We start from the raw sequence: 15320 nt of genomic DNA on the forward strand, positions 1-15320 counted from the left end.
GCTTCAGAACTAGAGAAAAATGTTTTGGTGCATTTTTGTGAATAGTCACATTGTCTTTCGAGACTCGTTTGGGCAACAGGTTACGCATTTATGTCTGAATTAAGTTTTAATATTTGATTGAGTGACTTTACAAACAGTTTCTGTGTTGTAAAAAGTACACTTGGCTTATTTTTTTCAATGTGTACTGATTTCAAAATGGCAATTATACAGTGCAAAGTACTGATTTGTAACTTACAATGTACACAGTTAAATAAAAATAGTATACGTCTCCTATATACTGTGTACTAGATATATCATAGTGTTCACTAACCACAGTATTTTGTATCTGAAGTTATTCCTTAAGAACTTGTATCACATTATCACCATTTCCCACGTTGCTTTTCTTTGTATAAATGAGCAAACTGGCAGCCGTAGTTACAGACTAAATTTTTACATTAGTCACACTGGTGCGTCTAACTTTTGTAAATAGTTGCACTAGCTTATAATTTAGGTGCAGCCACAATTTTTCAGCATGAATAACCGTTTTTAAGTGTTGCCTTTTGTTGTCAGTTCACGTACACATTGGTAACATTATATCAGTGATTGTAAGCAGGAATACAGGATCAGGATTATCTGGGGCTTCAATGTATTCAAAGCCGTAACTGTCACGGTTTCTCAGAGCCATTGTGCTTTTTCAGTTCAAATCTTTGTCGCTTTTTCAGTACAAGCTCTTTTCCAGGCCGTGCTTTGGTCGCACGCTTTGCCATAAATGCATGATGTTCGCTGTTTTATCTCGTCAGACTTTCCCATAGTTTGAGATTTTACTAATGGTGGTGGTTGGTGTGCATGTAGAGATGAATTCATTCTACAGGGACAAGTCTACAGGTTGTGATTTAGAACTTAAATTTACTAGTTAGCTGTGCACAAAGAAGCCTCCAGTCTCCGTCAGTTGCTGCAGCAACTCAAGCAGGTGTGAGACAAAAAATTTGTCAGAATGAGAAAAATAAAAGAAGGCGTTTTAATGTCAAATTTAACCACTGAGTGATTTAATTTAACAGGTCAGGCTGCCTAAAGACACAAACAGATCTGCTAAATGTCAGGCGCACCGGTGCGACTAATGAAAATGTTTAGACTTTGTAGTTGACAGATTTTTAGTTTGAGCCCTTTGATGATCAACCCCCAACTAGTGAAATGACTCTGCAGATAATGTAAGCCAGTTTTCCATAAACATAATACATTATATGAAATATTGTGCCTTTCTCTTGTCTGTGTAGCTCAGATAATTGCAGCAGTTCAGGAGGTTGTTTTGGTTTTTAAATGTTCACTTCAACGAAATCGCTGAATTACGTGCTAATGAGTTATCGTGTCTCACTGAGGTGATGATTTTCTCTTATTGTCTATAAAGTTCTCTGAGCTGTACCTGTGAAAAGGCCTCGACTCAATGCTTTTGACCTTGAACAGGCTTCTGGCTCATTAGATTGTAGCTGCTGCTTTTCTTATTCCATTAACCTCAGTGGGTTAATGGAAGAACCTCAGTCTGTTTAAAAGGGTAGATTTTATTCTTCATCGTTGGTTTTTCCCTGCAGCGTGGGATGAATAATACTGTGGTTTCTGCCGTCAGAAATATTTGCTGGTTTCATACCCATTTAGGTTTTATTTTTTGGTTCTCATCGGAAACTCACATCTCTCACCTCAGTCTGAACCCAAAGATCTGTGCCACATTAACATTCTGCAGCTGTTTCAAACCTTTAAATCACTGGTAAAGCATTAAGTGATCCATTTTTGCTTCCCTGGCTGAGCTGTGTTCGCGTACAGATTGTTAACCAACACTTAAACCATTTGTACCTGTGCAGCTCTGAGCTTGTTCGTTCAGTCCGGCTGTTGGCTGCTACTGAACATCCACTGGAAACGTGCTCCTCCAAGGTTGTGATCTCGGATGTGTTAGCGGTGCCAGATTTGCTTTTCCCAAGCCAAATTAAAAAGCCTTTGATGTTAATCAAAGCCCTGCCTCAATGCCACATGGTCAACTGCAGATGATCAAGGTGCAAATTTCCCCCCCTCCCGTCCTTCTTGTCGAGGCTTTATTTGATCAGTGCAGCAGAAAATGCAACCGAGCTGCCAAATCAGCATAAAAATATACTCTTATTCCTGGCAGCCTCCTTTTGTCTGCCCCCTTCAAGACACGGGCTCTTTGAAGCCCACTGAAGGCTTTCATCATCAAAGTATGGAGTGTGCCACGACAAACTCCTTTATGGAAATAAAGAGTGTATTCTTATGTTAACACTGTGCGCATTATTTTGTCCCAGAAGCTCTCAGCGCTGAAGCTCCAGAGCTGTATGTCAGCAGACCTTGGGATGACACGGCAGTAGTTGTTCCATTAGTCCCGTTCTCAGGGGGGTCATAAGAAAGAGTTTCTGCTAAGAATATAAACACGATGGTGAGTGAGTCTTGACCTCTGGTTCAGCGGCGCTCTCCAGGGACTCTGTAAATGCACTGTCTCGAAAGTGAGAATAGACTCGAAGGGAATGCTTCCCAGTTTTAGGAGATTGTACCGCCACAGAAACAGGCTGTTATCTCAGACCAGCACAAGGAAGAATGTTCATGTATTTTTCATTCAGTCTTTCTTATAAAGAAAACATTTTGAATGCAGATTTAGCTTGTTTTTCTCATGGCTTCTTTGGTAAAACAGTTGTGGGTAATAAGTGGATCAGACCGCTACCAACGTCCCCCAAAAAAGCAAAATAAAATCTAATAACAGAGGCTATAGAATACAGAATGAATAGCTCCCGAATCCCACTTTTCTGTTTATTTTTGCATGACAAAATTGCTGTAAAGAGACTCATCAGTTAGTTCCCTGGCAACGTATTGATTATTAATGTTGCTATTGTGGGATAAGTGTCTAATAAACAGCATTTTTTATCTTCTCAAACACTGTGGCGAAAGCATTTCTTCTATTTTGTTCATTGTTTCAGCCACATAAATGTGATTTAGAAGCAAACATTCAATCACTGGTTGCACATAGAGCAGACAAACAGCCAGACTTCATGCGTACAAAGCTTCAGCAAAAGCAACCGTGCAGAATCTTCAGCTAAATGCAAGATAAGATCCACTTTGTGCATTCAAGATAAGCTAAAGTTCTGCACCTGAATTGCCCTAAGGATAATAATAAGTTACACTTTGGATGTTTTTGCATGTTTTTCCAAATTACAGGTGCAAAGTGAGTGAAGCTATAGTGTGATCCAGTCATTTGAGCTTGTTTGGTGAGGGCCCATATTAAAAGACGGCAGTGAAGTAATGTAAAGGGGAAAAATAGACTTGATTTATGATTTTTGATCTGCAGTGTTGGTTGTTTTGCTGTGATAAGTTTATAATTGACTTTTTGGCCATAAAAAGCAGCCACACTGATGACTTCTTTGCCACGATGTCCGTTAGTTCGGAGCCAACATCAAGTAAATGTTGAGTAAGTATTAAGTTAGATTTGGCAGCTTCATTAGGTTGAGAAGTTAAAAAGGGAAAAAACACCAAGTTGTTTGTAGATCGTCTGTTTTTCCTTCCGCCAAAAGTAATTGCTTAAGTCTGTGGATGTTGTTGTTTATATTGACAGAACTTCTTATGAAGGCAACACTGGAGATTGTCTGACCAATCAGAAATTGTTCGGATAAGAGCTTATTGACCAGTTCACCTTGACTGTTCAGCCTACAGTCCTGCCTTTTCAAGACACAAATATCACCTGTTCTCTGGGTCTTAGAGAGAGCTACAGCTGCCAGACATAGGTTTGACACTTTGCTGTAGTCCTTTGACTCCTTTGTGACATTTTTGTATATATTGCGTAGCAAAATAAACAGACTGAATCAGAAATTATGATATGATACGGCTTCATTAAACCCACAGTGAACAAACTTTTAGAAGTGATTTCAAGAAAGTCACTCATTCTGGGAGTCAATCTTTAATTTAGTACCGTGTTGGTAACTGAAGAAGTTAAAACATGGCTACATGATTACTGAAACTCCCTCCTTTTGACATAAAAAACTGTGAATTTCTCACCTCCCAACTAGTTCAGAGCACAGCACTTCGACTTCAAACTGGTTTTTAGCAGTCAACATCACATCACTGCTCTCCACTGGCTTCCTGTTCATTTTACGATTGATTTTGAGATTTTATTGATCACTTTTAGGTCTCGTCTGGCCTCAAGCTGAATAGCAGAAAAGCTGACCTATTAGCCAGCTCAGTGTTGCTGTTCGAAAGTAGAAGCTTCAGTCTCTGACTTTTGTGTTCTTGTTTTAACTTTATCCTAATTTCACTTTGCTTTCTTTGGCCTTATTGTCTGACTTCCTGTTGTTATTTTGCTTTCTGCTTTCCTTCCTTTGTAAACGCTTGTTTTATACAAGTACAGTTATTAATAATATTATGAATCATTACCTGAAACTTTTCTTCTCTGTCTGCTCCTCAGTTTGCTGTCAATATGTTCCGAACATTGCCACCATCATCCAACCCCACCGGTGCAGAGTTTGACCCAGAGGAAGACGAGCCCACGCTAGAGGCTGCATGGCCACATCTACAGGTACAGAAATACACTCAGAAATACGTCCTACCTTTTCACCGGAAACTGATGTGAATAAATCCATTCAGCTGCTTCTTTCAAGCCTTTTAACCTGAGCTCTTCTTCTGCTGCAGCTCGTCTATGAGTTCTTCCTACGGTTCTTAGAGTCTCCAGACTTTCAACCAAACATAGCCAAAAAGTATATTGACCAGAAGTTTGTAATGCAGGTGAGCATGTCGGAATTAAACTTGTGTATGCGCTTTCATAATATTTGAGATCAAAATCGCTTTCATTTGCTCATTGTCTCACTAACCTCCTTTTTTTTGTTCTCAGCTCTTAGAACTGTTTGACAGTGAAGACCCCAGGGAAAGAGATTTTTTAAAGACCACTCTGCATCGCATCTACGGCAAGTTCCTGGGCCTGCGAGCGTACATTAGGAAACAGATTAATAACATATTTTATAGGTGAGTGTGCATTCCAGTCGAATCACTTTGTGGCTCTCGTGTTAAATAGGTCACCAGGATGAACACACCATTGTGTTTGCTTTTTTTCTTGCTTTTCAGGTTCATTTATGAGACTGAACATCATAATGGAATAGCAGAATTACTGGAAATACTAGGCAGGTAAGATACTGTGGTGTGACGCTGCGGTTCAGAAATCAGTTCTGCTTCCTTTTTATCAGCAGTTTTTATGGGTTAAGTTAGTAGCAGTTGCTCATACTGATACACAGAATTAAAGCTGATGTTTCCCTAATTATGTCCTTTGTTCTTGCAGCATAATCAACGGATTTGCGTTACCGTTGAAAGAAGAGCACAAGATTTTTCTGCTAAAAGTCCTGCTACCTTTACACAAAGTCAAGTCTCTTAGTGTTTATCACCCACAGGTTTGTCAGTGTTTATTTGCACTTTGCTGTTAACAAGACATTATAACGAGGGATGCTCTGATACCACTTACCGTCTGACTTGCGCTTCCATCTGGGTACTTTGTGACATCAGTATGAGTATTTAATAATAGCTTTACAGTTCTAACGGTGAGCTGTTATATCATCATATATACCTGCCACGGCTTTGCGAGTGTGTGAATCATCAGAACTTACATTTGCATGCAGACTTCAATCCTCATCAATCCGCTGAGCTGCTAAAGTGACACAGCTTGTCGAAATCCGAGTAGTGAAGCTGAAGAACAAAATGTTCTGCAACAGGACGAAGCTGTGCTTTTTCACAAAGTCGAGCTGTTTCGTTTGCATTTGTTTCAAGTAGCTGTTAATTCAAGCTATTAGTGAACTAGTGTTTGCACATTTATTACATTAGTTTATTTAAGTAAATATAGTTTTTTGGGCACATAACAAAATGATTTGTGTTCCAAGGCTGAGAGAGAATGTTGTATGTAGACTAACACTGTTAACACTGTGCTACATTAACATGAAATACTAAATGACAGCTAATACCAAGGCTTTAATACTTTACGCTCCAAACAGTTTGAGGTGGTTTTTTACTCATGTCACATTGTTCCTCACTATGGGCTCATTTTTCACTGCACTATAAAGTCCTGCACCTCTGTGGAAATAACACAGCCGTGACTGGAAGTAGAGAGGAATCAAATACGCCACATGCACCAAAACAGAATTTTAAAGCCAAATGTCACAAAAACAGCAAAACAAAAATGGAAATTCTTGGATTATGAATTTTTCATTTGTAAACGCCTGGAGTCAACATTTTTCCAAGTGCTCACTATACTGTATTATATTATATATATGTCTCATATCTGCTCTGCTTTATTTTTTCAGATGTTTCAGTTTTGATTAAAAAAAATCTTTTAACCCAGCATCAGTTTTGGGGGTTCAGAGGGTTAAAATATGTGTTGTCTAAGTACACACATAAAATAAGCCACAGCAACCTCAGCAAAAATGGTAACGATTGTATGTCAGAAAACACAGCAAGGAGACTGAGCATTTTATGAATAGACCTAATCATATTAGTAACCTTGGGTTGATAAAGTGCTGCTGGGGAGCTTCTCATCCTCGGCAGTTCATAGAGACTATAGGAGCCGACAGTAATATCATCGGTCACCAGCCGCCTGTGAAAACAGACACTTGGTCTGCTGGACCATCAAAAAATCCATGAAGCCTGTAAATTTACCAGTCTTCTCTGTTTGCTGCCAGTTGAGGTGACGTAAGAGTGTGCTGCTTGTACCAAGACTGGATTAGTTAACCTTACCTGGGCCGATCTGTCAGTTTGACTTTCACCTTCCCACCTGATCCACACTTTGGATTTCTTGCCAGCATGTTGTTGCCGTCTCATAACTGCAGGAATCGGCTGCGTTTTTTCTTTTTGGATCAACCAACCAGTCAAAACTTGGTCCACTAAGACTTTTTTCTTTAATAAGCTGTTTATGGCTGCTCAACTAGTGGTGAAAGCTGGGAAACTCTTACTTTGACTCCAGTAATGCTGAGAAGATGATGAAAATCATGTGTTACCTAAAACTGACACTGACTGGTCATTGAGAGGTTTTGTTATTTCTGCAGACTGTGTCTCATCTCTGGATATTTTCTCCTGCTTCTCCAGTGTTTTCTGCAAAAAAGGCTGCTGCTGTTTCCCGATGCAAACATTAGCAAACTCATTAAACTCTGCCTTGTGTTGGTTTTGCACATTGTGAATCAAATTGTTTGTGTTAAAGAAGCAATTTTTCACCCCTCTTGACAATTTAATTAACAATTTCGATGTTGTTGCTTCTCCGCCTACCTGCTCAGTCAGTTTTTCAAGTGTATATTCACAGCACTGTACTGATGATCTATACTATTTGTGGTATCAGTGCATCACTAATTAGAAAATCAAAGTTTATGATGCTGTCATTTCGTTAGAAGTGAAACATTTTTCTTGCTTTCTCAGCTGGCCTACTGTGTGGTACAGTTCTTAGAGAAGGATAGCACTCTCACAGAACCGGTAAGATTTCATCTACTAATATTGTTTTGCCATTTATGTTGTTGATTGAATTTCCCCTCAGCATCCTGTCTGCTTGAGATGACTTAAATCCAATATAAACCCAAGAAATCTCCGTCTAAAGTTCATGTTTTAGTAGTTAATTAGTAAAACTGCATAGCAGTCGTCAGGCGCCCTCAAACAGAACATTGGATTAATCAAAAATATGTCGTCTTATTATATAACCGTGTGTTTTACTTTACCAATGCTAGCTGGAAAACAAGCTTTATCAGATTTTTATGTTTCAAATAAACATCTGAGGAAGTGTGTGACGTAAAACTTCATAGAAACCAATCAGCTACAGTGATTTAAGTGTTTCTAAATGTGATGTTTTTTCCTTTTTACTGTTCCTAATAAATCCTGCATGTTTTTGTGTCTGCAGACAGTCATGGCTTTGTTAAAATATTGGCCAAAGACCCACAGTCCAAAAGAGGTGATGTTCCTCAACGAGCTGGAAGAGATTCTGGACGTCATCGAGCCTTCAGAGTTCGTCAAAGTCATGGAGCCGCTGTTCAGGCAGCTGGCCAAGTGTGTGTCGAGCCCGCACTTTCAGGTGTGTGTCTCGGTTTGTGTGCAGAGGTGTGTGTTTTGTTGCTTCTGTGGTTGTGTTCTGTGTGTGACCCTGCTACGAATCTGTGCTGTCAGGTGGCGGAGCGGGCTCTCTACTACTGGAACAATGAGTACATCATGAGCCTGATCAGTGACAACGCTGCTAAGATCCTGCCCATCATGTTCCCGTCGCTTTACCGCAACTCCAAGACCCACTGGAACAAGTGAGTCTCTGCACAGGTTTTCCTCCGTATCCAGTGATGGGTTGTGACGATATTGTGAACTTCACTGACCTGTGGTAACCTTCGTGTGTCTGCAGGACGATCCACGGGTTGATCTACAACGCCCTGAAGCTCTTTATGGAGATGAACCAGAAGCTGTTTGATGACTGCACTCAGCAGTTCAGGGCAGAGAAGAGCAAGTAAGTCATCATGTGTGTATTTATAGTGCAAATGTTGTTCGAAATGGAAAATCTGACGTAAACTGAACCGCTTTAAACAGTTTGCGCAGAAGAGTTTTGTGATGTCTGTGTGTTTGAGTAAACGTTCCTGTTTGAGGAAGCCTCTCATGATTTTATGTGCTTTGTTTGTGTGTCAGAGAGAAAGCCAAATGGAAAGAGAGGGAAGAGGCCTGGCTGAAGATTGAGAATCTAGCAAAGTCAAACCCACAGGTGAGCAAAGACACCGTAACTAGCAGGGCCAGGATTTACAAATTGGTTAAAACTGCATTTGATTACATCTGTAAATATCTAACATGCACGGGGATTTTATGTTTCTGTGATCGCCCACTAATAGTGTGACAAGTGCTAGGTGGGAGTAGGTAGATTCTCCATTTATGTGCATGGAGCAAAAGAAGTCTGAATGGGACACTTTAGATTTAAAGTCAATAATTTAGCACGCGCTAGAAAATGTACAGTTTGCAGCAATTCGTTTCTTTAAGCCGTTGCGCTTCAGTGTCCCGTCCGCAGTACACTTTGAGATCTGCATAAGCAATTTGCTAAATGTCTGAAACTGCAAACGCGATTATACAAACACTATACACTGATGGAAAGCTTAGATTCTCATGAATCCGCCGGTATAAACCACTTTCAGATGTGATTACCACAGCGGGTAATATAAACACATTTGTCCGACAAACAACGAATATCCATCCAGCCATTCTCTATACACGGCTTTAACGTACACAGCGTGACTCACATTTCCGGGTTCATTATTACACACAGATGAAAATATTCCACAAAAAACGGCCATAATCCAACCTTGGACATCCAGACGAAACAAGCCAGTAAAATATTTTGTCCAAAACATGTCTTGAAGTCGGTATATACTCCACGAATAGGTCGTTTTCAAGGAAATGCACCTCGCGATATTCCCTGTATTTCTCGTCATATTTTTATTTACAAATAAAATATTAGCGATTTTTTTGTACTGAAAATGGCTGGAATTGACTGCAGCTTATAGGGTTAAATTGACACCTATTTATCCATAGATTGCCGAATGACTGCATTAATAACAGTATAGTAAAATTAATCCATGTGTCCATTTCCAGCCTGCTGATCTTGGTAGTTACATAAAATAAGTTTGCCATTTGTTAGGCTGCTATCCTTCATCCTCACTTTTCCATGGAGTCGACCACATCAGCTGTACAGGAGCTCAGGAGGTAACAGCGAAATGTTCTGGCAGAAAAGACAATAGCTGCTTGTTCTGATTTAATCCAGAGAACCAAGCTTAGGAGACACAAACTGAGAAGTTTATTGCATGGGCTGAATGGGCCATAGTATGTTGAATTTTTGCTCTTTACTCACATTGAATTTGTCTGCTGTGTTTTTTGTGGGGTTGTATCCTGTATCAGTCGTGTTTTTTGTCAGATTAAGAAACCTCAGCTCAACTGCCAGCAGCAGCTACAACTTAAGTTCATATTTTTCCATGTTCTGTAGGAACAGTAAGCTGGTTGTTTCTAACTTTTCCTCGTCTTCTGTTCTTCACTTGCAGTTTCTGATGTACGTTGACTCGATAGGATCAGGCAGTCCGATGGACTTGGACACGGACGGGCTGCTGCTAGACGACGTCAACATGCTGAAGAAAACTGTTGAGGAAGAAGCCACACAGGTCAGTGCAGCAGGGAAATATGTAGAGAAAAATTTAGTTTAATTCTAGGCAGGAATAATAACAGAATCTTTACAATACACTGACATTGATCATTGATGAGATACAGTGAATTCGTCCTGCTCCAGGCTGACTCTATGGAAATGGAATTTTTGTAAAACTGCAGGAATGTTTTAGTGAACTACTTGTAGGAGTTAATGTGCAAATATTAGTCATTTTTACTGTCTTGGTATTGTTGAAGATGAGTCGATCAGCAATCAGGCAAATGACAGAAAAATATTCAACTATATTTTGAGACTCTTTTTTTTCTTTTTGGCTAAATATTGGTAATTTAACCATCAGTCTCTAGTATAAATGGTCTTTTTTTTGTCTTAATCATACAGAAAGAACTTTACAATTGTGTGACTGGGCGACAGACTGAAATCATTTTGGAGCTCACTCACAGCTAAAACATTCGAGGTTACTTCGGGTAATATTACTCACCGGGAGAAAAACCAGGCACTCGGTCTTATACATAATTTCCTCTGTCAAGACGATTATTCCAACTATTCAAACAGAAATGGGTTACATGATTCACAAATTATCATCCCAGCTGCCTTCCAAACCCAGAAGAAATGCAAAACTGGGGCTTTTCTTTGCCTTATACTAACGTGTTTACATGAGATTGGACTACTTTTCTCATTTTAACTTTTTACATTGTAAAATCAGATTTGTCATAGTCACTTTTAGACACTTTTGTTTTGTTGGTGAACCCATAATGTGACAGTTGATGAGGTGATATCTTACTGTAAAGGCAGTTTCATCATGTGTGGGACAGAGGTACCTGTAGAAGTAGATGTTTTTGACTAGACTGACTTTAAAAATACAGAATTAAAAGTCACACTGTTGAACATGTCATGCAGCTTTCTGTGGCTTGGTGCTGATTCTGTGGATTGTTCTGTGTCCAGATCCTAAAAGACCAGCGCCGAGAACGCCCGCTGATGAGGAGGAAATCAGAGCTGCCCAAAGATATCTCCACTGTCACGGCCTTGGAGTTGCACCGAAGAGCCGAGGAAATGTTGACGACGCACGACGGCCACTAAGAGACCACTCCGGATCCACCGTAAACCAGCAGCATCCACAGAGGAACCACAGGCCCGCCGAGGCCCAGCACAACAACGAACTCCGCTATCTCAGTCCAGCCCAGCACAACACAGAACTGAACAGTCCCAGCTCCACCTGACACAGAAAATGTCGACACATCTGAAGCCTGGTTTTGGCTTTTTCGGGGAGAAGCGGTGCTCGGTCCTGACTGATCCCCGCCTCCCTCCACCTTTTCCCACCTGGTTCCGGTTCAGCAGACGTCGGCAGCGCTGGACGGTCCTGCATGACCACGACATGCACCGTTTCCTGAACTTCACCAGAGATACTGTATTGTCGTTTTCTCCTTTTTCCACTCTAGTTTTTCCTCTTCTGTCCTCTGGGTTTGTGTTTTCGGGCGCTCTGCTGCCCCCTTCTGCTCATTTTTCTCAGGTGTTCTGTTCTGTGTGTGAGCTGTCGTCTCTTCTTGCCTCTTCTTTATAGATGTCAGGTGCTTGTACAAACAATATGAGCTCCACAACTCCACAGAGGACTCCTTTGGTTTAACTAAAAAAAAAAAAAAAAAAAAAGCATCAGTTGGTGAGACGATTCCACTTGTTTCTATATATTTAATATTTTTCTCATGACGTTTAAACTAGACAGCTGTTTATATTTTTCCCTACATAGTGTATTAGGAGCTCTTCTCAGAGTAAAAAAAAAAAACAAAACAAAAAAACTTCCTATATGTCTAGCTGTTCTGTTGCTTGCTGTTATTTCACTTTCCGTTAGCTGTGAAGGTTCAGTGATACAGAATTACCAGAAAAGATTATTAAAAGTAGAGCCCGACTGATACTGGACTTCTGATGCAGAACGAAAAAAAAAAGATTTTTGATATTCATACATCAGCTGATAATCTTTAGATATATATATATTAATATATATACACACATTAGGTATGTGAAATTATATTTAAAAAGATGGGATCATCATAGTGCATTTCACAACTTTCCGTGAAGACACTGTTTGACTCCGCACCATCATCTGCTCAGCTACATGCGCTGCAGACAGTGCTTAGAGGACTGATGTCATTCATAGCTGCTGTGCTGGACAAACTACACCTATGTATGCGGAATATATTTTTATGCACATTTTGAAGTAGTAACATGAGAAAAAGAAAATCAAAACTGCAACGTCCTGCAAAAAATATCCCCAATTGATGTTTTTGAAAAAAAGAGCTTTGTAAGAGATGGAAACACGTTTTTCCGTTAAGTTTTGACTTCGTTCGAGTCTTGCTAGCACGAAACGTGGCCAATACCGGCTGACATGAAAGAATAATTCAAACTTTGATTGGTTTTATTTGTTTCTTCTTGTTTCCAGCTTCTTTAACTTTAATTATAGTCATGCAACCCATAGCGCCACCTTCTGGTGACACTATGCTACCACGTTTCTTTGCACAAAAACAGTCCATGGAAACAAACCAAATTCACATTTTGTTTTCTCAGTGTTTATTAAGTTTGATTCAGATCTGCTTGATTATTTTCTGAGACTATTTTTAAATGATCTCGGCCATCCTTTTCTGCATTATGATGTGTTTCCGTATCCATCTGCGACAAACCAGTATGGTTTGGGCTTCGATTAAAAGCATCATAGTTCTGTTCATCAAACAGAGCTGGTCTGACTGAGGTCCAGGTTCCACATTTTCCATCCTGTGAGAAAGCCGAGTTTGGTGCCAACTTCTCTCGTTCATTTAGCTCCTTTCTTTAAAACAAACAAAAAAACATTTTAAAAAAAAGAAGCTTTTAAATTGTGTAGGCAATAAGTCAGCACAGGTCCTGCTGAGTGTCTGTTCAGATCCATTCTTCATTCCCTGGAACGGTCGAGGCCCTGTTTGCTGTGCCGGGCTACACGACAGGGGGATTGTGGGATTTATTTTTAGTTGCCCCTTCACATCCAGCCATGGTCGGAGTGTTTAATGTGGTCATTAGCATTCAGTACAAATCGCTGTCATTCATATGAGGCTTATGAGAGGTTAGAGAGATGTCTGGGATCTACCCGGCGTTGCTGTGCGTCGACAGGAGTTCAAACGGGGGCCGATCGATTCTTTTCTACTCTTCTTGAGCAAGCGAGACCCTTTTTTTATTTTTGAAACACTTGGTAGAGATGCTTCATAGAGGAGGTGTGTTTGGTTTGAAGAGGTCAAACATAAGCCTTTCTTTTCACAGTGCCTTTTGTAGTCTAAATGGGATGTTTGCTCAGCTAAGAATCGAGTAGTAGCATGAAAGAAAACGGCAGATAATTTAAAAACAAAAGGAAAAAAACAAAGGTCAGGTGCGGCCGCTTGGACTCCAGCACATGCCTTGTTGTGGATAAAGAGTCGAGGCAGCGTGGTCGCCCCAAACCACTTCAGCAAAGAAGCACTTCCTGATAAAACTTGAAAGAAAAATAGAAACACAACTAAAAAAACAAACAAACTAGTAATCCGTGATGCTGTCTGTCTTGGTGTGTGTGTCGGTGGAGGGTTTCGCCTCCCCGCGGTGCCTCCAACACGAGAGGAATTCGCCTCCTCATTTTCCATTCTGGGCCCCCGCTGTCCCATTCCAGTTTTTCTTTCTTTTTTTTCTGATTTGTACCCTTTTGTTTGAGCCCTCCTGCCCCAAAACCTGCACACCTGCTTCGGTTAAAGGTGGAGTCTGCGATTCGAGTCCAAAACTCAGTGAACATCTCCTCACTTTTCTTTGTAAAGGCTCAGAAATCTCTGAAAATAGAGAAAGAGTCTTGTGTACATTTAGGCTCCTTTGTGTTTTGTTTAAATCGCAGACTTCACCCTCTGTCAAACCCTCCCACCCGGCAGGGCTTGTTCCTAGGTTTCCACCCATTCGATCTGCTTCTGGATGCTTGCAAAGTTCTTTTCGTTGTGGTTTTTATTCTTCCTTCTGCCTGCTGAACCTCTTTCGTCAGTGTTTCGACTGAATGTGCAAATTGTAAATATTACTGCAGTCGTGCTGTTCTGTTTCTCTCTCTGTCTTGAAGAACAACAGTCACCAAAGGCTTTTTTGTTGTTGTTATTGTTTTAACCAAACCCTCTGGTTATTATTTGATGAAAGGAAGAGCGATTCCATCCACCGAGTGATCTGCAGCCTCTCGATGGTGACTATTGTTCTTCTCCAAATGGCTTTAATATTGGCTTCTTTGGAGCTCTCTGCTTCGTTTTACATAAGCTTTGTTTGCTTTTTCTTTGAAAAAAAAAGTTACTATTGCAAGTGTCCTTTAGTATTCGTCTCATACTAAATGGCTTCATCTAATATTGTACATATAATGTACTTTTTGTGTTATAACTATTATTAAATGGTAGATTTCATATTTTGTACAAACTACCCTGTGTACAGAATACAGAGGTTATTAGCAGCTGCAGCAGACGGTTGTATGTGGCACAGAGTTCAGCACACGGAACTGATTTACATTTAGAAACCGTATAGAGGTCGGATAGTTTTTTATCTTTGTAATCGGACATCTTTTTCCTGTTTTTTTTTTTCACCTCCAGACATGTGTTGCTCCTACATACATGAGCTTTTTGTGTGCTTTTATCCAAATCTCCAGTGGTGTACATGTATCTATATACAGCAAATAAAGAGAACATGTGAGTTTTATATTTTCATCCTAAAAAACCAAACTGTTCTGTGAGTTATTATTGGTCACTTTCAGTCTGTTTGGACTCGACTTTGGTTTTTAGTGAGACAGTGGTGACGTGTTGCAGCTTTTTTTTTTTTTTAATCAGGTTAGCAGCATGAGCATCAGTTACTATCTCAAAGCTATGACACAATTTAACCCAAATTTGAATTTTTAGTGAATTTTTTTTTTGGCCAACAGGTTTGTTCTTGCTGAAAATGACTTAAACAAGTGAGAAAAGACGGTAAAATGTTGTTTTAAAGATGTGAATGATGATTTTTTTTTTTTACATTTTCATTCAAAATTTTTCATATCTTCCGCAATTGTTGCAGGGTTTTTTTTTTATTAGAAAAAATAGCATTCCTTGCTAATTTTGAGAACAACTGAGCAGTTGGTCTCTCGTCACTTACTGGTTAATTGCAAGTTCACAGCTAAAACCAACAA

At 39.9% G+C, this 15320-nt stretch overlaps 1 protein-coding gene across 3 annotated transcripts in view; it reads left to right on the plus strand.

Annotated features, from left to right (window-relative positions):
- Positions 1-14880, plus strand: part of ppp2r5cb (protein phosphatase 2, regulatory subunit B', gamma b) — a 40103-nt gene extending 25223 nt beyond the window's left edge. For all 3 annotated transcript variants that reach the window (XM_022200520.2, XM_022200521.2, XM_022200522.2), the window contains 12 exons: positions 4430-4540; positions 4654-4746; positions 4853-4983; positions 5083-5142; positions 5294-5402; positions 7408-7461; positions 7880-8050; positions 8143-8270; positions 8366-8467; positions 8644-8716; positions 10038-10154; positions 11099-14880. In XM_022200520.2, the coding sequence (XP_022056212.1) occupies positions 4430-4540; positions 4654-4746; positions 4853-4983; positions 5083-5142; positions 5294-5402; positions 7408-7461; positions 7880-8050; positions 8143-8270; positions 8366-8467; positions 8644-8716; positions 10038-10154; positions 11099-11233 (1284 nt within the window). In that variant the 3' untranslated portion in view covers positions 11234-14880. The remainder of the gene's footprint in view (positions 1-4429; positions 4541-4653; positions 4747-4852; positions 4984-5082; positions 5143-5293; positions 5403-7407; positions 7462-7879; positions 8051-8142; positions 8271-8365; positions 8468-8643; positions 8717-10037; positions 10155-11098) is intronic.
- The last annotated feature ends 440 nt before the right edge of the window (positions 14881-15320 follow it).

This window comes from Acanthochromis polyacanthus, chromosome 16 (genome assembly GCF_021347895.1).
Source record: "Acanthochromis polyacanthus isolate Apoly-LR-REF ecotype Palm Island chromosome 16, KAUST_Apoly_ChrSc, whole genome shotgun sequence".
Lineage (NCBI taxonomy): Eukaryota > Metazoa > Chordata > Actinopteri > Pomacentridae > Acanthochromis > Acanthochromis polyacanthus.